Source organism: Mus caroli, unplaced genomic scaffold (genome assembly GCF_978045245.1).
Source record: "Mus caroli unplaced genomic scaffold, Mus_caroli_1 scaffold_6, whole genome shotgun sequence".
Taxonomy (NCBI): Eukaryota; Metazoa; Chordata; class Mammalia; order Rodentia; family Muridae; genus Mus; species Mus caroli.
Genome location: NW_028227261.1, coordinates 5300578 through 5323813, shown reverse-complemented (window position 1 = coordinate 5323813; position 23236 = coordinate 5300578). Strand labels below are relative to the sequence as shown.

Genomic DNA, 23236 nt, shown 5'->3' with positions numbered 1-23236 from the left:
ACAGTTCCACTTAGTGGGGACTAACCATGCAAATACATGATGAGCCTATGAGGCCACTCTCATTCCAACCACCATGGGGTGTGATAGATGACCAGGCAGGACACTTACAGAACCCAAGCACTGGGCTAAGGGATCTGGCATTAATGGTGCTAAGGCACCTACTGTGTGTGAGGAGTGGCCAGGGACTTGGGACAACTCACATTCTTGTGGATCATAACCCCAATAAGCAAGAGACACTGTGATGGTTTGTATATGCTTGACTTAAGGAGTGGCACTATTAGAAGGTGTGGCCCTGTTGGAGTAGGTGTGGCACTGTGGGTGTGGGCTTTAAGACCCTCTTCCTAGCTGCCTGGAAGCCAGTCGAATGCTAGCAGCCTTCAGATGAAGATGGAGAACTCTCAGCTCCTCTTGCACCATGCCTGCCTGGATGCTGCCATGTTCCTGCCTTGATGATAATGGACTGAACCTCTGAACCTGTAAGCCTGTCCCAATTAAATGTTGTCCTTATAAGAGTTGTCTTGGCCATGGTGTCTGTTCACAGCAGTAAAACCCTAACAAAGACACACACTAACAAAACAGGGCATGGGATATCAGCATGACATACTTAGTGTGTAAGGAAAGAGGGTGAGGATACTCAGGTAGGAGATGCCAGCTTGCAAATTGAAGTAAGTTTGCCCATTATATAAGAGCGCAGAATTGGGGCTGAAGTGAGGCCTTTGTGGGTAAAATACTTACACGACAAGCATGAGGTCCTGAGTTCATAGTCCCCTGAAAAAAGACAGGAGCAGTTGTCACATCTGTCATCCTAATGGTGGGAACAGAGGCAGGAGGATCCCTGCAGTATGCTGGCCAGGCTGTCTAGCTCATTGATATGCTCTTTGAGAATATGTGGAGATGCTGTGGGGAAGACATCTGGCATTCGCCCTTGGCCTTGCTGTGTTCTTCCAGGGACTTACGTATGAATATACATGCATGCATGCAATGTGTTCCCCCCCCCCCCGCCCCCAGAGAGAGAGGGAGTGGAGGGAGGGAGGGGAGCAGGGAGAGAGGGAGGGAGGATGAGAAGTACAGGCTGCAGTTTTAAATGAAGTTGATCAATTAAAGTAGGGGAATGAGTTAGCTATGTGGGGGAGAGCATTTTGGGTAGAGGGAATAGCCAGCAACCCAGATACCTGAAATACAATCCTACAGCGATTATTACTTAGTTGTTACACATTAAAATCCCCTTTGTGTGCCAGTAACCTAGGATTTCATTTTGGTTTTGTGACAGGGTCTTGTAGGGCAGGCTAGCTCCAAACTTGAGATTTTTCCTGCCCCCATCTCCCAAGTGTTGGGCTTGCAGGTGTGCTCCACCACATCTGGATCCCTCTGTTTTAAGAAAGAGTTCTGCAGCTAGCTAAAGATCGGATACCTTTCACGGGTGTCGCAGCATAGATGTGAAGCCACAACTCTTGTGCTATAGCTTGAACTCTCCCTGGGCAAATTCGAACAAGCATCTGTTTCCGCCAACCACAGACGAAAGCTGTGATTCCACCCAAGTTCAACCTGGTGAACCAGGTTCCTCATTGGGCTTACAGAACGTGTGTAAGGGATTACAAATGGGAGCACGGGTCACCCCAAATCAGCTGCATCAAAGAAGAGAGACTCACCCGGGTATAGGTGGAGTCCTCCATTCTGTCACCCTCCACACTTAAGCACCTTTCTGAGACCATGCACAGCTGTGCACAGTGACATCCAGCTGGCAGCGGATGGGGAGGGCTAGGCACAGGAGGAGTGGCTGGAATCTCAGGTGAGGTCAGATGACCTTTCTCAGGCCCCTCCCCTTCTGTGAGGCCTAATCTCGAACAGGGATCTCTGGTGAGATGGCTGCTGTGCTCAGAGGGCAGTGTATAAAGCAATAATGCTCTATACACCCACACACACCACCTGTGGGGGATGGCTGAAGCCTCAGAGCCTTTCTGGGACAAGGTGACATTGTCATTGACAGCCTATTGAGGAGGGATGCTGATTTTCATTGAGGCCTATGCCTTCCATCCTAACTTAATTAGGCCAGGCAGTAAAACCTTCACTAATAACTGTCAGGACCCCTGAGTCACCAGGGAATGACAAAGCTTGGCAAGCAGCCTCTGTGGGAAGGAAAAGTGTGACTTCACTGCTGTCTCCCTCTACAACTGTCCTCGGGGGGGCCACCAAAGACCCCACAATTGGTCGGCTTGCTCCATGCCAAACCTGTTGGCAGACCACAAATGACTTATACACACGTCTGCACAGAATGCGTCCATGCAAACATTCCACCACCGATTTCTAGTTTTTGTTTTATTTTTACTTTTTAAGACAGGTTCCTGTCTGTAGCTCTGGCTGTCCTAGAACTCACTCTGTAGATCAGGCTGGCCTTGAACTCAGAGATCTGCCTGCCTCTGCCTCCAGAGTTCTGGGATTCAAGGTGGCCCCAGCATAGACTTTTAAAAAGATGTACGACTTTGAACTGCGGATCCCTCTGCTCCATCTTCCAAGTCTTGGTACTGAAGACTGAGCCCAGGTCTTCACAGAAGCCCCCTCCCCCACCCCCCACCCCCAGCTGAGCTGCATCCTAGGCCAATAGTAGAGCATTTTAGGAAAAGAAAAACACCCTCTTTACCCCAAGCCCACTACTTCCAGCTTCATAATATTATACCAATCCTATATGACACATCTTGGGGAGACCCTTTTGTTGCTATTCTTTGTAGTTATTGTCATCTACTAATTTATAGGCTTGGCTGGGGTCTTAAGTTTAACACTGAGAATCTGTAGGTTAAATGAAGACTCATGGATGTATCCCAGGCTACCGTTAAATTCAGAAACCTCTTGCCTGGGGTATGTTTGGCTATAGTTGTCAGTTACTTCATGCACATACTCTTGAAAACTTGTGTGTGCACACATACAAACGTACCACATGTACACTTGTGTGCGTGTGTGTGCACACACACACAACGTTCTGAGATGAGTAGGCTGCTAAGAGAACCACTCTGCTGGGTTGAGTCTAGTGAAGCCGGCTGGCCAGGCCGCTGGGGATGTCTATCAGTCCTCCTTGCTGGGTACTATCCAGCCCTAAGGAAACCTTACTCTGAGGACCGAGCGCTTGTGATCTTACACGCAGCCGCGCACACGTGCTGGACCTGAGCTTTGAGCAATGCTTGCTGTGTCTTTGCTATTTCGAACAACTGGTTTAATACAACCTGACAACTCATCTATTTACCGGTGAAGGATTTTTTTGGAAAAAGAAGCTGAGATATTTCACGTCATACCCCGCATCGCTTCTGCTAACATTCATAAATCCTTGTCCTTCTGCCTTGGCCACATCATGTCTGTCCCCGTCTTTCACCTGTGATTTATTGCTGAGTGACTTATTTTGCCAGATTTATAAACTTCATGATGCTTTGAATATCCACTCTGAACACCAGTCAACAAGCCAGTAAATTTATTGTCTATGAATTGTTACTCTGAAAAATTACATCAATGCAAAGTGATTGCCTTTCAGCCTCCCTAGCCAATAAATTCATTCTATTTTTTTTGGAGGGGACGTATGAGGTCACAGGATGATAGATAAAACGGGCAATCCCTCAATGAGGAGTGTCGGAAGTTCTCCAGAGCAGACGCCCAGACAGACTTCTCGCCGTCATCATGGACAGGGTGCCCTTCTGCTGCCTGCTCTTCATAGGACTCCTGAATCCACTCCTGTCCCTTCCCGTCACGGACACTGGTGAGAGGACTCTTCAGCTTCCAGGTGAGGTGACTTTTTGTTTTTGTTTATTTTCAGTTCTGGGTGCCACTCAGGGGCAGGAGGAGGAGGAGGATGCTGGCTGAAAAGGGTCTTCTGTAGGTGCAACCATGCTTTGAAAAGAAGCTTTGAGGGATCCTTACTGCAGGTCTTAGCTTTAGCGATGGGCACGGTCTTCTCTAAACAAATTGCGTATTTTATGTAACAAATGTACTTCAAACTTTCCTTGTCACTTTTGTTCATAAAAATTGGACAGACTTAAAACATTACCTTGGGTTTTAGAGTGAAATGATTGAATGCAGGAGTAGTGTTTTCCAACGGCAGAGAGTAGTGTACTCTGCTGTGAGTTAGAAAGCACGCCTCTGCGTGTGCTATATGGAACGAAAAGGCTTAATTAAGCAGAGCAGCGCCTGAAGCTGTGGACCAAAGAGACATCCAAGTTTGATTTCCTTTTGACTTAATGTTCTATTCAAGTTCAGCTGAAAGGGGAAAAAATTAGAAATTTTACCACAACCTCAGTCTGGTATCAGGTTGTGTATTAGAGTCCATAAAAAATTGTTACCTGGGTTTAATATTTGATTTTGGATACCTAAGCAAAATTTCCTTTATGTTTATTGTGTATGCACACACACGTACCAGGGCCCAGATGTGGAGGTCAGAGGATCCTCTGGTTCTCCAGCACGTGGGCAGGCTTGGCGGCAGGCAACCTCTGTCTGCTAAGCTAGTTCACTGGCGTGGCTCTTGGGTCCTTTCAGACCTTTTCCTGAGTAAGTTCTCTTCCAGCCACTGCCACTGGACCATCCAGCCCCCACCAGCATTCTGAGCATCTCAGAGCACCACTCACGTTCTGTCCATCGGCTGCTGGGGTCACTGAGTTCACACTGGCACGGAACCTGATGCTCAAGACCAGGCATGAACCAATGCTCTTACTTTAAAAGAGCAGGACACCCTGCTCTTCCTCTCTGAATCAGAGACCAGGAGCGTCAGCTACTGATGCCGCTTTAAACAGCTACGAGGGAAGGGCTTAGGAGAGGGCAGGCGCCTTTAGTGTCTCTCCACTGTCTTCCATCAAGGTTGCAGATGAGTATTTGTCCCTCTGCAGCATTCCAGGGTCTTGTGTGGCTTCCCAGCCAGACTCCCTGAGCATCTCAACATGCTGGCACCTGCCCAAGGCACATGTTCCACTGCCAGCTGCCACTGGTCTGTACATTTCCACCTGTTATCATGAAGACCAGGCCTCACATGCACTTGTCATACCCGCTGCCTGCCCTTATACCTCACATCACACACAGTGCGCACAGCTTGCACATAGCATATACCCACATATACTCATCTTGTATAACATACTCGCATTTACCATACTTCCCTCCACATACACACTTCACATCACCTTTCGCACACAAGTCACAACGCAGCGTTTGAGCTTCCCTCGAATGTCCACCGTGAGGCGCAATAGAGGTGCCACTGTCAACTTCACTATGGGAACACAAATCAAGAGGCAACAGGTCGCAGCAGATACACAGAAATGAGGATCAGTCAGACTTCTGAGGCAGACTGGCTCCTGCCCAAGGCAGGTGCTAGGGTGACCACATCGGCAGGGAGGGGTGGCCCATGGGTTCCTCCGTGGACTTCTGATGACTGGCATAGCACTTTATATCTGCTAAGTGCCATGTCACCAGTTCCCACCTCTCTGTCCCTGGCACTCATTGACGACGGGAAACAGAACAGCCAAGTGAAGCCCAGGGTAGGCTACTTGTCTGTCTCTACCCCACAGTGCTTGAGGAAGATGCTCTTCGGGCTCTGGAGGAGCTGGAGAGGATGGCCCTCCTGCAGACCCTGCGCCAGACCATGGGCATGGAAGCAGGGGAGAGCCCCGGAGAAGCAGGTAAAGCACTCTTGGGGTTGTGGGCGGATCCCAGAGCTACTAGAGAAAGCTCGAAAAACTGAACTGTATAACCCTTCTTAGCCTATGCTTTTACCAACCTCTGTCTACCCTTCTGAGACCTGAGGCTAGCCTGGGCTATATAACGAGACTATATTAAAAACAACAACAGCAGCAATGAGGAAACGTCCCTTTTGGGTTGACTTTCAAGTAAAATGTAAACAGGGTAAAATGACGAACGACAGACATGGGGACTCACACCTGTGAACTGGGAGTCTGAGGCTAGCCCGAGGTCCTACTGCAACACAAACAACTGATAGGAAAGACCACAGTTTTGACTATTTTCTTCTGTTGCTCAGAACATGTGGGTAGAGGGCAAAGAGTCTTTTAGTAGACATTGCTTACTGACAGTACTGTCAGTCCGGCTATAGTTTAGAATCCTTGACTGCTCTCAAGTACACATTGCCTCAGTCTGGAAAGGACTGGAAATGAGACACGATTTAGGTGTGTTCCATTTGTCTTTTCTTCTTTGCACATGCAGTGCGCATGCATGAGGTGGGCTCATGTGGGGGTGTGGGAGGTCCAAAAGTGACACTGGCTGTTTTTCTCCAGCTCTCTCCAACTTATTTATGGAGGCTGGGTCTCTGGGCCTGGAGCACCTTAATCCAGCTGTTTACCTAGCCTGTTTGTCCCAGGGATCCTGTCTCTATGGTCTGAGTGCTTAAGGGGCCAAGGTGGCCTCTATGCCCACCCAGCTTTTACCTGGGTTCTGGGGATCTCAATTTGGTCCTTTAGCCTGTGCACCACGAGTCATCTCCCAGCCTTGGGATCCCAGATTCTGTATGTTTTGCAATAAGCATAACTGGCGGGTGTGGTGGCAAATGGCACAGGTGGTTTTCTGGGAGGCCAGCCTGGTCTATATAGTGAGTCCCTGCTTAAACAAGGAGAAAGAAAGAGAAAACACAGTGGCGGATCTAATGAGAAGGTGTCAAACTGTTTTCCAGATCCCAGCGCTGAGACCCCCACTCCACGGGGAAGCATGAGGAAGGTAAGAAGCTCTGGCTTGGAGAGAGAAAAATGGAACTTCTCCTAATTCACGACCCAAGCGTGTTCTAAGGAATCACACCTTAAAATCATTGGCCAGTGTTCTTATGAGGCAGAATTTTTCTAAAATTCACAGAATTTGTAACTGTAACAAAAATGTAACAGACGCCTATTCTGGGTAAATTGTAACAAGAATGTAACAAGCGCCTGTTCTGGGTATACTGCAGTAGGATGCAAGAGAAAGGAGCAGCAGGTCAGGCTGCTGCCAGGCTTGCCATCCACTGTCTTGCCACATGGCCCCATTGGCAGTGCCATCCCTAGGAAGCTGGTAAGAAATGCTCAGACTCCACCCACAGCCCCTCCCTGCTAGTCACACCTGCAATTCAACAGCTCTGCAGGGGACGAGCGATAGACTAGTCAGCTTGGGGCACCTACAAGGCAGCGTGGGAAGGGTCGAAGGATGCCATGCTCGCCTCCCCAGGATGAAAAGGGGTGCAAAGGCTGGACCAGAGACACCTCTGTGGCTGTGATCGCCACTGGCATCCTGGTAGCCATCACTGTGACAGGGGATCCTAGAGACAGGGAGCACTACCTGAAGCCCTGAGGGGACTAAGTGTGGCTTCCGTGTGCAGCTGGAGGAAAGTCATCACTCAGAGGTTTACATCCTTCTGAACAGTAGGGCAGTCTCAGGCGGGGCTACTACTGCTGTGACGAAACACCAGGACCAAAGCAACCGGGCAGGAAAGGATTTATTTGGCTTATACTTCCACATCACTGCTCATCACTGAAAGAAGTGACTCACACAGGGCAAGGACCCGGAGGCAGAAGCTGATACAGAGACCATGGAGGGGTGCTGCTTACTGGCTTGCTTCCCATGGTTTGCTCACCCTGTTTTCTTATACAACCCAGGACCACCATCCCAGGGGCAGTGCCATCCACAATGGGCTGTGCCCTCCCCATCAATTGCTAAGAAAATGCCCTAGAGGCTTGCCTGCAGACAGATCTTATGGGAACATTTTCTCAGTTGAGGCTCCTTCCTAACTGGTGACTCTAGTTTGTGTCGTTGACAGAAAACTATCCAGTATAAGGATTATCCCTTAGGGTCTCAAACTGTAAATGGAGGACATGCCTACTGTATTCTAGAATCAAAAGAAGATATGGATCAACCTTTAAAACAAGCCAATTTTGACAGCTAGGATCTATGTTACACAGAAGGCAAGTGTCGAGAACCCCAACAGAAGCCTGGCACAGAGAGGTTAGGGAGCTCAAGGCAACCGCAGAGTTAAGCTGACTGGACAAGAGCTCCAGAGACCCAGCCCGAGGAGTCCCCAGAACGGACTCTGACTCAGGGCTGTTTATCTATTGTTCTGGTCTTATGGTTTCAGGCTTTCGCTGGGCAAAATTCTAACACTGTACTGAGTCGTCTCTTGGCAAGAACCAGGAAACAACATAAGCAACACGGGGCTGCCCCAGAGTGCTTCTGGAAATACTGCATTTGAGGAGACACAAGCGTCCGTTGGTCTCTCAGAACCATCGCTTCAGGAAACGGGCAGAGCAGATGCTTGAAGCAAAATCACGCTAACGACGCCTTGTTCTTCATTACGAGAAATAAATCCTCTATGTTTCTCAAGTATCGCACACAGTTTAGTTTACTTTGCGTACACATCCTGAAAAATCGATAGCCCACCTTTGCCCCCATTTATCTTGGAAATGTACGAGTTGGGCTGGAGGTAGCTCAGCGGCAGAGAGCCTGCCTAGCTATATGAACTCTGCTCCATCCTGGGCTCTGCAAAAATGGGGGAGAAAACCACTTAAGTAAAGGTAGCAAGAGAGCACACAGCACAGAGGAGGACGAAAAGGCATAAAGTCAGAAATTATTTAAAAATGAATTACTTTCTTGACATTTTCTCAAGCCCTAAAAGATGAATATGTACATTGCTTTGGGGTGTGATTGGGGAGATAAGGATCTCATGTATCCAGCACCAGCCCTGAACTCCTGATTCTCCTGCCCCCTACTTCCTGAGTGCTGGGTGTGCAAGTGGATGTCACCGTACGCATCCAGTGCCGGTTGGTCATGCTGAGGCTGGAATGCAGAGCTTCGCTCGCTCCTGAGGCAAGCATTTGCTAGTTTGAAAAGCTCTAATGTAAAGGCAGTGGCGGGGCCTGGAGAAGCTCTGAACTGTTTCTCAGGGGCAAGCTTGTGTGTTCACACTCTTGCTCTCAACAGGCTCAAGCACTTGAAAACTTCCCTGCTCTCAACCTCTGTGAGCAAGCTTCAGTGTCCAGATGACTCGCTTTGAGTACTGGAAACTCACTTCCCTTCAGCTAACAAAGGCAAAATACTTAAGTGTTCTTAGAGCTGACACCAGGATTCAGGCTGTGGAATGGGATCGGCAGGTTATTCATCTTTAAGGCCCACAAATACCCAAGTAGACCAGCATTTCATGCATAACTACGGCAGTCTGTAGATGACCAGACACTTTGTCTGGGTGCCACAGGCCGTGACTGACCACAGAACCACAGGCTGGAAGCACTAAGTCTCTCACAGAAGCAACTTTTCCTGGATGAGACCAGTCATTCCACTGAAACATGCAGGTGAGCATCAGGTCTGTGCCAACCACGAGGCACTATGGAAACCTCACCCTCCCTTGTCACCAAACATCACCAGTGACTTCAAGTAACTGTGACAGAGATGTTCTAATTTAGACACGACAGCAACAGCTCAGTAGGGAAAGCAGGTGTGCAGATTCAAGCATTCAGCCGTCAAGTCTGCCTTTGAGGCTCGTGGCTCCTTAGTGTCAGAATCAAACTAGCTCTCTCTCCCTTTTGGCGATCCCAAGAAGCCTAAATGGGTTTCTAGTGTACTAGCATAATCTACAAAACCGTCACTAGGCGTAGTGATTGGGGCGATTATCTTAGGACAGACTGCTAAGCCCAGTCACAGGAGCTGAGTCCTCTGCCCACTCTGCAGCCTCCCCCATAAAGTGAGAAGAACGGCCTCCACGGGCTCTTGTGAGGCTGGGACGAGAGACTTTCTATAGAGTACTTACACTGGTCTGGCTGGAGGCAGAAACTGTAAATCCTGGGCTATGTGGCCCTAGGTGTTGGCATGAGAGGAAGGTACCACTGGGCAGGCCTGAGACTCAAGGCCTTGCAGGCTGGGATCAGGCTCCAGATTCTGATGTCTGACTTTGCTCTAAGTCACTCAGAGTTTGTGAAACACAGGCTTCCTACAGAAGCTTCAGGGATAATTTTGATAATTCCGCTTCACTGGCATACATGAATAGCATTATCCATATGCTTACAGGTATAAACATCCAGGGCTCAGTAAACTCTCAGGGCTAGAATGGAGACTGAACACAGTGGCAGATGCCTGTCCTCCAGAGTGGGAACAGAGATGAGCTTACACGGCAAACAGTTGTGAGCGTGGTGACGTGGACCCAGCACGGGGCCTTCAGGGACCGCAGTAAGCAAGTGTCTCTGGCTGACACCAAGTGTGCTCAAGGCTCGATTACACAATGAAGAGCATTCTCCACTTGAACACATATACTGTTTATTGTTTTTACTCAAAAAGATACCCAATGAAAAGATAAATGTCCACTAAGTACAAGCAAATTCACAGTTAATTATGAACAAATTGCCAATTTGGTTAAAGTTTGCCACCTTGTGAATTATAATATTTTATTTAATCCATTTATTTACACATCCTATTTTCATAAATTTTGACCTCTGACCCAAGAAAATAAAGCTTTGGGGGGAATATTTATGTAGACATTCAAGTCTACAACACACACTTTTCTTACCAATTCTCTAGTTATTAATACGCAAGTCAGTGAGCCTGAGTTTCCACTGGGTATGACCCCCATGGGGGGCAGCAGGCTCTGCTGGACCAGCCCACAGCAGCAGAGATTGCTGATGGCATCCTAGCAGAGGTGAGACGTGGTAAAGGACTTTACAGACCTGACTACAGCACCATTTTCAAATCAAGCCTGGCCATAATACAGACTCCATAAGGTGTGGACAAAGGCAAGGAAATAAGGAACTGCAGAGAAAACGGGGATCCAGAACCAGCAGGAAAGGGCCTCTCTCACCAGAGACCATCAGATCTGCTGTATGTACACAAACGCAGAAGGGTCCTGGTAGCTTCGCTAGAGAAGGCCAACCTGACAAACGCAGGCCTCCCAAATCACTTCACTACCAGGATGGACTAGGTTCTGAGAAGTCTCTCTATTCACACAGCAGGAACAGGTGTCAGGAACTGCTCAATACCAGAAAGCTCCAGGAAATGTCACAGGCAGCATCGTAAGATGTTTCTGACGCCTTCCAATAGGACTGCTATCCAGAAAAGGCTCTACTTTAGAAAAGAAGTCTGAGCCACAGAGTTGGGAGCACTGGGTACAGCGGCCTCTATGACCGTCTCCTGACCACAATGACAATACAGTTATCAATAGTTATAAATTGTCAGAGGAGAACAAAGTGTTCCTAAAACAAAGCAAAAACAACAGCCAAAAAAAAAAGGAAGAAAGAAAAAGAAGAGAAAAGAGAAGAAAAGAAAAGAACGAGAAGTAAGTTGGACTGCAGGAAGTGAAGCAGGAAAAGGCCACTGTAACCCTCCTCCCCGTTCCTTCCTGACCTGCACGGGTGACTCCACAGCCATCTCGATTTCAAGAAGGAACTTTGGGCTTCTTTAAACCAGAGCACCAGACAGTGAGCGGACAGACCCGTGAACAATCACACTCACTTCTGAGGCAGAAACTGCCTGGAGAGCATGGACTCACGGGACTCTGATGTCACCGAGCTGGGGTCCCTGAGCTCCCCTAAGTGTAGTCTCCCAAACTCTTACCCCACTTCAAGGGCAAACAAAAGGCAGACCGCTGGTCGTCATCGTGTCGTTTGGTGAAAAGGAAAGGTTAACTGTTGGTTTTGGTGAGCCCGGGCACACACATCTCCATGATAACATTAACGTAATATTTAAAACTTTTGAAAACACTATTGTTTGGGTAAGAAGCTTTTTGCCATGCAAGGCTTAACTTCAGTCGTCCAGGATTAAGTCCTGGCTAGCTGACAGATCTTAAGGAAAGAGTTCCTGTGACAGGCAGCCGCCACAGGAAGTGCATGGACGAGAATGGGGTCAAACAACCAAAGCCACGAGTCCCACAGTTCCTAGGGAACGATGCGCTCTGACGCTCTGTGAGAAAGCTGGAATGTCTTACAATCAGGAAGAGAAGCACCATGCTGTACAAAACCTAGATCAATGTGGTAAGTTCACGGACAACCCCGTGAGAAACACACAACCTACAGACAGAAGTTCTTCAAGTATTCTAGTGGGAAAGTGATCTTGTAACAACATAAAAAAGCAAACGAGACGAAGGCCTGCGACTCGTTCCAACTGTAACTTACTCAGGATGACCTCTGAAATTTGCTGTCAGACACAGCCCAATGTCATCAGGTGACAGATGAGTTAGAGAAGGCTTCTCGTTGACTGTTTTACTATCATGAACAAGAGCCTACGTACGCTCTTGCTTTGGGAAAACCAAGAAGGGAGGCCTGGGGAGACATGTTAGCAGTGGAGAGTGCCCCAGCCTAGTGGATGTGAGGCCCCGGGTTTGATTCCCAGCGCCACCAAAACCAAACCAGAACAAAGCCAGGGAAGACCTTAATGTCAATGACTGGCGTTTCAGAGTTAAGACTGTGGTGAGGTAACGCACGGCTCTGTGTCCCACGTGACCTGGAGAGGGTGTGACATCTTCACAGCTGCTCAACTGGTGTCTTCTGCTGGGCGCTGTTCGAGGACCTCTGCAGTGTCGCCCACTGAACCTCTGACTTCACAGGCAACACAGCTCTCCAAAAGAGACCAAAGGCAAGCGTGTTATTTGACGTTAATGCCAATTGAAGAGTTTGAAAGTATGGAACAGGCTGAGCCGAGGGAAGATTTACTGGTTGGTTTTTGTAAACGTGACAGACACAAACCCAGGCACGTCTGGGATGAGAGAACCTCAACTGAGAGACTGCCTCCATCAGACTGGCCTGTGGACAGGTCTGTGGTGCACTCTCATGATTCATGAGGGATGTGGGAAGGCCCCACTCACTGTGGGCTGTGTCACCCACAGGCTGGTGGCCCTGGGTGCTATAAGAAAGCAGACTGAGCAAGCTATGGGGAGCAAACCAGTGAGCTGCCCCTCTCCACGGCCTCCGCTTCAGTTCCTGCCCTGACTTTCCCTGTGAGGTGAAACATTCCTTCTGGTGCTTCTCTCACAAGGATAGAAAGCGAAGACAGAGTGGAGAGGAGGAATAGGCGAGCAAACATAAGTACCAGTGAACTGAGAGGACACCTACAGAGAAAGCCACCAAAACCTTCTAACCCCTGTGAAAGACAAAACTGAGATAAAGCTCCCTGGAGGAATAAAGGCAAGGCTGGAAGAAGTGAGAACTAAAATCCTGAAGACCAGGTAACGGTACGTAACGGATGCAGTGGAGGGAAAAAAGGAAAAGCTGTATGTGAGAACAAAAAGCCTGAAAATCTTCCCTATTTAATGATGATCTGGACATCCAAGATCATCTTCCTGAATGAGCATCCAAGATGCTCAACGGCCTCCAAACGGGACCAGCTCAGACATACACACCCAGACACAGCACAACCATTCAAACCAAAGCAGGAGAGGACACGCCACACACGGGATTCTTAGAAAATCATCCATAGATGTCTCAGCAGAAGTTCTGGAGGCCAGAAGACAGAATGCTGATACAATCAAAGTGCTAAAAGGAAAAGAAAAAAAAAACAAAAAATAAAACAAACAAAAAAACCCTCCTTCCACCAAGAGTCCTTTATCTGGGAAAACTCCTTAAAAAGTAAGGGAGACATTAGACAATCCACAAAAGCAAAGGCTGGGAGAGTGGGGCATGATGTCACCCTCTCTGCAGTGTAAGCAGTGCTGAGGGTGGCACTGGAGGTGGCAGGGTGGTTAAGAGCCCAGGCTGCAGCAGAGAGCTCCGTTAGATTTCCAGCATACACAGCTCTGGAGGATCTGCTGCCCTCTTCTGGCCTCGGTGGGTACCACGCATGCATGAAGGTGTGCAGACATATGTACAACTACACACAACTGAACATGAAGAGGAGGGACGGATGAAGGGTACTGCAGCTGGGTCAGAGGGATGGTAACCCAAGGCTGGGTGCTGGTACAGCCCTGGCTTGCCAGTCCGTGATATGACTTAGGACACTAGCACCCAAGAATGACCTGGGTTTCTGTCTCAGGGTTCTCAATGCACCAACAAGCAGCAGGAAATGGATAAGGAGCTCCTGTGGAGTGAGAAAGTTTCCTTCAGGATGCGCCTTTCTTATACTTTGGATTTAAGCTTTTAAAGAGGAATGGATATTTGAACCAGGTATCTCCATACCTCCCCTCAGCTGGTCACACTCCAGGAAGTATCTTTATCACCCTAACCATTCCAACTGGTGGGAGAGAACTATTTCATCATGGTTGTGGAATGGTGTTTCAGACACATAAGGAAAGAGCTGTGGCTACTCACAAGAGACTTGTAAGATTGGGACTGCTGACATTCCCTTACAGAAAGTGGGTAGGGAGTCACTAGACCATCACTGTAGACTGTCATTTCAGACCCTCACTGTAGACCACCAGTGCAGACTGTTGCTGTAGACCTTACTGCAGACCCTCACTGTAGACCCTCATTGTAGACAGTCACTGCAGAACCTCACTGTAGACCCCAGCCTCTTCCCTACACTTACCTCCCAGTTCTGCATGATTTCACCTTGGGTGTCCTGTGTTCTCAGGAGGTTCTGAGAGTCTAGAGTGTAGAAGGGACTGAAGGGGGTGGAGATGGAGCGCTCCATCTGTGGAACTATCACTCATGCTGGGCTGAAATGGTTTCAGTAATATGGCTGTTTAGGGGTCGCCTATGCTCTGTAATGTAAGCTCTATAACTTACTGGCTTGCCAAGACTGCCTTTACTTTACAGTATTTGGTCTGGGGCTGGGCCCTACCTGGCATGAACAGACATTTGTTTATGCTTCTTCTCCTAGGAAACTTTACAAGGTAAAACAGACCTGTGTTCAAACCCCAGCACACATGACTTTACATGTGCACACTCTGTATTTAGAGCACACAGGTAATTGTTCAGATGAAGGTCACCAGGTGCCTGGCACGCGACAGTCATGATGCGAGGGAGGGCATGCTTACCTGGAGGTGTCCTTCCTGAGGTGCTGTGTGGCTGTGGATCCAGGAGCGCACCTTGGCCAGCTCCTCCCTCTGCGCAGGAGAGAACAGGGGCTGCTGCTGCTCCATGCTCTGGAGCTTTTCCAGGTCCTGCTTCAGCACCTCCTCTCGACCCCTAAGACCAAGAAGGCCTCTGAGCGCCGCACGTCCCCCCCAGTGCCGATGCACTTCATCTCTTAACTTAGGACACACTCGGGTTGTCTGCCACACTCATGCGGCAAACCTTTGCTTCTTGGTGGAAAACCGTGACGCTAAAACGAAGCACATCAGGAAATGAACTTCCCCGGCCCCCCTCCGCCAGGGCAAAGGCAAACGTCTCGAGTGTGTGCGTCCTGGAAGGACAGCCCGTGTGCGCGTGTCCTGGTTGTGGTGAACAGCATGTTTGTTCTGTATGGAGCTGCACATGTGTGGCTGCAATTTTTCCTCCAAGAATCATTTGTTGCTTGAATTGAGATGAACAAATTTGTAAGCACATTTTTAAAAATGACTGTATCTAAAACATTTAAAAGTCATCTTATGCCAGGCGTGGTGGCACACGCCTTTAATCCCAGCACTCGGGAGGCAGAGGCAGGCGGATTTCTGAGTTCGAGGCCAGGCTGGTCTACAAAGTGAGTTCCAGGACAGCCAGAGCTATACAGAGAAACCCTGTCTCGAAAAACCATTAAAAAAAAAGTCATCTTATGTAGAAAAACCACATTAGAAACCAAAAGAATAGCCAGTGTGATGGCTTGAAAGGGACGGTCACTTCTAGGCAAGTGTGGCTACAGGATGCTGTCCTCCATCCTTACGTACACACCACAGCTGGGAAGGCACTTGCCCTCTTACCAAGCCTGAGTCTGATCTCTGGGACACACACTCTATAGACAGTGAGAACAGGCTTCCACATGTATGCCATGGCAACAAAATAAATGACAGTAACATGAAAGTTTTAGGATTAAAGAGATAACTCATCCAAACGCTAAGTGGGGTGTGCGGAGTGCTTCCGTACCTCTCGGGCACCTGGTATGTCATGAGAACACACTCTGGGGTCCGCTCTATCATTCTCCAGATGGACTCTTCAGCCGCCCCGGGAAGGGCCTGGTCTCTCTGTCTATCCTGTGGCCTCTGTCTGTTTTCAGAGACTTCAGAAGCATAGTCACTGCTACTGAAGTATATACTGCTGGCACTGCTTCCTGTCAAAGATCCACAGAATGGAAAACACCCGTCAGAAGTCCACGTGCCAGAGAGGTCCTGTTCCAACTTTGGCACCTAGCTGCCCATCTCAGCAGGGACAGTTTCTTAAGATGTTAACCAGATACTTACCAAATGACCTTACAATTTCAAATGACTCCTAGCATTATTGATCACAGGCCCAGACCAGAGACAGTCCAGTGACCATCTATACAATGCAATCCCAGTAACTATCCATACAATGTAACCCTCCTGAGCAACAGAAAGGATGACCACCAATACATAGAATGAGGATCAACCTTAACAGCATGACTTTGAGAGACTCTTCATGCGAGAAGCTCTCATGCTGCACTACAGGAACTGAGGCGGTAGAAAGCACACCAGTGTGTCAGGTCCGAGGTCGACTATCAGTCTGACTAGAAAACACTCTCACGGCACACGTTTAGCACACTTGGTCCCCTGGTGATGGCAGGGTTCTGGGAAGTGGTCAACCTTTTGGGGGCAGGATGCTTGAGAGGTGGGTCACCGGGGGGTGGGTAGGAATTTGAAGGTTACAACAATGGCCCCACTTCAGGTCTGAGCTGATTCTTGTCTGCTATGTCTAGGTCCCTCCGCCTAAGGCTCAGATGGTCTAGCCTCCACTCCTTCCCAGCCTAGATCCACGGCAGCCACCGCTCCATGAGCCCAAGCAAACCCTCCTCTAAGTTGCTTCCACCAGATATCGTCTCAGCCATGAGAAAAGTAACTCACACAGACTGTAAACGGTTACAGGAGAACTTTCTAGAGCAGCAGGGATAGTCTAAGTGCTTGTAACAGTTACACCAGTGAACGTTTTGTCAAATATAAAAATTCCCGAAAGGAAGCCTACAAAAAGAAAGGGGGCCGGGAGTCCCAAACTTCCTTTCTATGCTGGTGTCCAAGCTACAAGGCCTTGGGCAGAGTGATTTGGTAACAGTGAGAGGCTGTTTTCCTGGTCACCTACCTGAGGCGGCAGCAGAGGGACACTCCTGCTGCGCTGTCGCCGTGGCCGGCTCACCAGAGGTGCAGTGATGGCTCCTACTGCCACTGGGACCTGTAACACAGTGCTGGAGGGGAGGACACAAGGGCACTTAGCACTCCAAGAGCTAGCTAGCAGGCAGCTCTTCAACTTTACCTGTCGCGCGGAATGAGATTCACATATGTAGGTGAGGAGTGGGACTCTCAGGGCTGGCGTCAAGAATGTGCTTAAAGTTTCTTTGGAACGACTATGTTCTGACCCCGGCTGCATGTCAGGCACCACCCAAGGGTGGGCTTCTGTACACCTCTGTCATCTGGCAAGTGGACCTGGACACTTTATATGCTCTAAGCATAGTGTGTCAAACTCTAGGAACACAGTAGCAGGCAAAACAGAGTCCCAGCCCTCTGAGAAGACAGGCTGCAGAGGGTGAAGCACCATGGAAATACTGCATCCTTCAGTCCTCAGCAGAAGCTGTGAGAGAGCCCTCTTCCCAGCTTTCTCATGAAGACGCAAGTCAAGATGAATGCACCACTGCAGTGAGCCCATCTCACTAGTGACAGAGCTCCCATGAGAACCAAAGTCACTATCTATATTTTCTTAAGATTTATACGACTAGGTCAGCGAGATCCAGGGAAGGCACCTATTACCGATGACCTGAGTCTGATCCTCAAAACCCACGTTATAAGGAGAGAACCACCTGCCCAGAATTGTCCTCAGACCTCTGCATGGACACTGTGGCACATGAGTACCCATCCCAACAGTAAGTAAAACGTACTTTAATTAGAAATATTTATTATGTCTGTATGTATAGGTGCATACGTGTTTACAGGTGCCTGAAGCATCCAGGTAAGAACCTTGGGTCCTTCGGAGCTGGAGTTACAGGGGTTTGCAGGACAGCCGATGCCATGCTGGAGTCTCCTCGGGCCCTCGTGACTGCACAGCAAACACTGAGCCTCTTATCCAGCTCCTGAACTGCTGTCTTATTTCTTAGCCCCCCAAGCTATCCAAAGTAGTGACTGGGGAGACAGCTCATCAGTTAGGAGCCCTTGATGTGCCTCCAGGGGCCCTGGGTTTGTTCCTATCACCCACATGTGGCAGCTTACGACTGTCTAAAACTCCAGTTCCAAGGGATCTGGCTACCTCTTCTGGCATGGCCCCGGAGCATACCACACACATGCTGGCAAAACACTCCTACGCATAAAATAAAACACTAATTTTTGATTTCCCACTAAAATGCAGGAATGCCAGACTCTGAGGTTTAATCTGATAAATATCTCGAAGTGTTTTTATAGGTTAAGAGTTTGGCGAGTTCAAAATACTTTACCTAAACATTTTCAGTTTTGAAAATGACATGTATAAGCATAGCAGGATGAGCTGGCTACTTCCTGATTATGCTGAACACTGGCTCCTGCCTCATCCACACACTCCTGCACTTTTGTATAAATAGAAAGGCTCCTGCCTCATTCACACATTCCTGTGCTCTGTGTATAAACAGAAAGGCTCCTGCCTCATCCACACACTCCTGCGCTTTTGTATAAACAGAAAAGCATGAGCTCTACATCTCAAGGCCAGCCTGGTCTACTGAATGAGTTCCAGGACAGCCTGGTCTACTGAGTGAGTTCCAGGCCAGCCAGGGTTACACAGAGAAACAAACAAACAAACAAACAAACAAAACCAAGTTGTTTTTGAAAGACAGAAATCAGTGGGAATCCTCCCCAAGAATCAAGAAGAGAAGAGTCCTTCGTCTCCAGTCTACAAGTGGACAGGCACACTTCTCATTTACACAGAGCAGAGCTTAGTCCTCATCACAGCAGTGGGGCTGATCTCCCACTACGGCTGGGCGGTCAGTGCTGAGCCCTGGCTTGGTAAGGGGACCCAGGTTTTCTCAGTTGGTACCACGAGCAGCACTCACATGCTTAGCGTCTGGCCCAGCGCCTCTTCTCACTGCGTCTGCGGACTCTGACGGTGCAGGCATTTCTTCCTGGAGTAAATTCAACTGTAATGGTGAACTGCTCCGTGAGCTAATGAACGGAAGCTCTTCACTGTGTGCCTCCCAGTTCTCCTCCACTCTCCTTTGGTTGTGGTCTGAAGTGGTTGGTTCCGGGTTTGGAGCCATTGCTGGTAGTAAGGGTGCCAGTTCAGAAGACCCTGCGGCCCCCAGGGATGGGTATGGAGAGAATGAGGGCGGCCACAGAGGGAAGAGAGGGGCGTTGTGCAGGAAGATGGTCATCAAAGTATCCACGTAAGCAGAGGGGAACGCGGAAACAGCCTGGGGGCCGGCGGACAGAGGTGGACATCCAGCTGCAGCTCCCCAGGCTGCCGAGTCCCCTACTCCCTGAGAGGCCATAGCTTGGAGGGGAAAAGAGGGGAGGAGATAAGGGGTCTGGCTGGGAACTATCAGGGCTGAGGGGAATGCTAAGCCTGCGCCGAGGGGGGAGGGGCTAGTGGATGGGCTCCAGTGCTGCTCATCCGGGAGGAATCCAGTGACATGGGGACAGAGGTGGGCACCGGAGCTGCTGGTGTCCACAGGTGCTGGCAACTTCTTCCGTTTGTGCTTCTGTCTCTCACTTCCAGCACATCTGCTGTGCTTAGCAGTGGACCCTGCTGATGATAACCAAGGAGAAAGTCATTGCAGGTAACTCTAAGTATTACCTCATGAAGCCAGTATTTGCCAATACTTTTAAAAATACAAAAAGTTGTTCTAAATCAACAAAAATTCTAGGTAACAATTAGTGCTCCAAATCAACCAAATCCAGCACTTTAATCGGTTTATCACTCTTATTAGAGATCCTTTGTAAACTGTGGAGCAAGTGAGGCCACCTGTTGTTCACCTTCTCCCTGGTTCAGCTGGCCCTGTACAGCCTCAGGGACCAGAGCTGCCCACCTGACCAACTACAGACTGAAAATACTCAGGGAAAAAACCACTGCTAACATGAATATGTACAGAAGTCCCCGTTATTCCTTCAACTGTAATAATAAGTGTGTCAAGTGTTAAATAAGGGTAAGGATAAGGACGCGGAAAGCCTGAGTGGGTTTTACCCTTTTACGCGAAGCCCTGAGTGTCCGTGTGTCAGGTAGTTCTTCCCGGAAGCAGCTTCCCACGGACACAGGAGGACAGTTCAGCCTGTGTAGGATTCACAGTCATCTAAAGCTGTAAGGGCTATCTCTGAATGTAACTACCTTGAACACAGGGGTACTGAGCACGGTTTCTGCTCTCTTGCTGAAGATAGCAACCGTAGGGCGAGGTCAGGATCTTTTCCCGGAACCTGTCAACATAGCTCTGCTCTTCCTTCTGTGTGTGTGCAGAGAGGACAGCCGCTGTGAGCCCCACGTGCTTAAATCCTCCTGCAGCCAGGTGAGAGGCCTTCGTTCTCAGGGCCCACGGCTTACACGCCGCGGCAACACTTTCTGCTGGGATCACAGAAAACAAAATTAATTATAACTGTTTATTAATTGCAACTGTTTATTATATTTTGTAACTCCCCTTCAATACATCTCAACAAACATAATTGTTGGAGTATAAAAACTTCATCAGTACAGAGCAATAATTCGTCTCATCTTTCTTTACATATATACTACTTTATGACTGTAATAGCATACAGATACTATTTAGATCCTGATTTATAAACATTTTCTATGTCATTACATTTTTAGATTTTTAATTTAGAAACATTTGCATTATTAATTTAGAAACAGGGCTTGGCGTTTCCTAACTAGTCTACCTGTCTTGAGTTCGTCAGTCTCTGGAGGACTGGATTACAAGTGTGTGCCATCACATAGTTTGAATTTCTATTCGTTTTCTAGAGACAAAGTCACTTTATGTAGCCCTGGATGTCCTGAGCATGCTATGAAGACCAAGCTGTCCTTGAACTCAGAGATCTGCCTGCCTGTGGCTCCTGAATGCTAGGATTAAAGGTGTGCACCACTGTCCTTCGCTCAGTTGATTTTTTTTTTTTTTTAAAACAGGAAACATACTCGCATGATTCAAGCACCAGGTTTTAAAAATCAATCTAGCACATTGTTCCTGTGCCTTCCACAGTCTACCCAGCTTCTTTTCATTCTCCCCATGGACAGCCATTCATTTTCTGCCCTGCTAGTCTCTGTACGCACAGACAAGGGACCGTGAGGGCAGAGGCTCACCTGCTGCCACCCACCCTGTCTTCCCTGAAAAGGCACACGTGGACGCTAGCCTACTCCTCCGGGAATGCAGCAGTGCACAGGATCTCATCCTCTTTACCTGCAGCAAGGCATCCACTTTAGTCACATGTACAGCCGCGTGCGCCTGGACGCAGATTCCAAGTTCTTTCTAGAGTTACTGTTTTCAAGAGTAGAGAGCATGCTGGGTGCTGTGCTGGTTTCCGAATACCCTTCCCACCTCTCAAAGCTATGTAACATCCAGGTATCCTGGCTAGGCTTGGGCCTATGCCACTTCCAGAAATGGCCTCTGACTCGATTTGAGTCGACTTAAGTGCTGTGGACAGCAGAGTATTAAGGACAGAGCATTTTTCTTGCCTCAAACAATGGACACAGTTGTGAAATAAAAGGTTTCAGGGCCCTGAGCCTCAGGCAGAGTCTAATCAATTCCCTAAGAAGCAAGGCTAGAGTGTCCAGGAGAGTGGCAGAGGAGACAGTGTGGAGAGAGGCCTCCAGAGAGTCAGACAGCAGCCCCCCCACCCACCCTGGGCCCCGGCACTCAGGCGAGGGTCTGCCTTGAGTTCTTGGGTGGGAAGCACGCAAGACAGAGGGAAGGACAGCTCAGGCTTACGGAGCAGTGCTTCCTTCGTTGGCCAGGCTAGAAAACCTCATCTCTGGCCGGCAAGATGGCTCAGGAGGCAAAGGCGCTTGTCATACAAGCCTGGTGACTTGAATTTAATCCCAGAAATCCATGTAACAGGAAAGAACAGACCCCAAAAAGTTGTCCTCTGACCTCTATATCTGTGCTGTAATATGCGGAAGCACACACACAGAGAGAGAGAGAGAGAGAGAGAGAGAGAGAGAGAGAGAGAGAGAGGAATAGTGCAGCAGCACGCACACACACATGCTATATAAACAGTTAAAGAAAAAGAAAAAAAAGCAAGCTTTGGCTTTCCTGTGGTTGTGGATGAAGGAATCAGCAGGAGGGGATGCATTAGGCCTGGAGGGCACAGAGCCTGAGTCCTGCCCTAACAGATCTTAAAAGTGTAGTATGAAAAAACCAGTCTGTTTCCAGGAAAATTAAATGGGTCTCAAAAGAAATCCCACAAATTTTCTTGGGAACACAAACACTGTGACTCACGTAACAGTGATCCCTAATAACAAAGTGCCCAACACAGGTTCGGTCGTGCACACCCCTACTTACCACACTCAGGAGGCAGAGGCAGGTGGCTCTAAAGAGCTCCCAGACAGCCAGGCTACACAGAGAAGCCATGTCTGACCCCCACTTCCCAAACAAGGATTTCATCTTTATCATCAGCATTTAGAGTTAATTGTCTGTTTTACTGCTGTCTTCAAATTTTAGTATGTTGTACGTTCATAAATATTTATTTCAAAGTATCTTCAAAGTCCATTTTCCACTTTTTCTTTGGCCCATTGTTTAGCACTGTGTTATTTACTAAGTTCTTGGGTTTTAACATAATTCTCCCTAGCCAGAAAGCACATTCCACATAGCATCAATCCTTCTACATCTGAGACTTACATTTCAGCACAACGTATTTTATATGTCAGGGCGCCTCCTGAGGGTACCGGAAAAGAAGCTGCGCTATAGTCAGCTGTACAGCGCTACGGTCTACAGTGTCTGCTAAAGGTTGCTCAGGTCAAGATGGCCAACACCGTGGCTCAGCCACTTAAGCACACTTTAAATCAATTACTTTAATCACATACAGCTGTAGCTGCCTGTGGCTGGGTATTTCTACCTGAGTGCGAGAGCCCTCAGAGGCCAGAGGGCTTCCTGGAGCTGGAGTTACCAGCGGCTGTGAGCCACCTGACATGGGTGCTGAGAATTGAACCTGGGTCTGAAGGGAGAGCAGCAAACACTCTTAGGCACTAAGCCAGCTCTTACACACAGTATGCACACTTTTGCCCAAATGTTTTATCAGCTGCATACAGAGTTATGTTTTCTAACTGTGGCTGCTGTGGAAAGAACACCTTGTGTATTGTATGGGTACATCACCTGTCAA

The 23236-nt window shown here is 48.5% G+C and overlaps 2 protein-coding genes across 11 annotated transcripts in view; one reads left to right on the top strand and one right to left on the bottom strand.

The window, feature by feature from the left end:
• Positions 1 to 23236, bottom strand: part of Per3 (period circadian regulator 3) — a 70953-nt gene that overhangs the window by 19567 nt on the left and 28150 nt on the right. The window contains exons 16-21 of one of the 10 annotated variants that reach the window (XM_085838561.1): positions 20262 to 20492; positions 18994 to 19685; positions 17067 to 17169; positions 15903 to 16086; positions 14879 to 15029; positions 3328 to 4236 (exon numbers count right to left, since the gene is read on the bottom strand). In XM_085838561.1, the coding sequence (XP_085694687.1) occupies positions 4129 to 4236; positions 14879 to 15029; positions 15903 to 16086; positions 17067 to 17169; positions 18994 to 19685; positions 20262 to 20492 (1469 nt within the window). In that variant the 3' untranslated portion in view covers positions 3328 to 4128. Of the gene's footprint in view, positions 1 to 3327; positions 4237 to 7626; positions 13981 to 14878; positions 15030 to 15902; positions 16087 to 17066; positions 17170 to 18993; positions 19686 to 20261; positions 20493 to 23236 lie in introns of those variants that run through there. The other 9 variants (XM_029475735.2, XM_029475737.2, XM_029475736.2 and 6 more) reach the window with 9 other exon arrangements.
• On the top strand, positions 3625 to 8182 carry Uts2 (urotensin 2). The gene is made up of 4 exons (XM_021161553.3): positions 3625 to 3763; positions 5532 to 5642; positions 6644 to 6687; positions 8069 to 8182. Exons 1-4 carry the CDS (start codon positions 3661 to 3663, stop codon positions 8180 to 8182), a joined length of 372 nt encoding a protein of 123 aa, XP_021017212.1. The 5' UTR covers positions 3625 to 3660.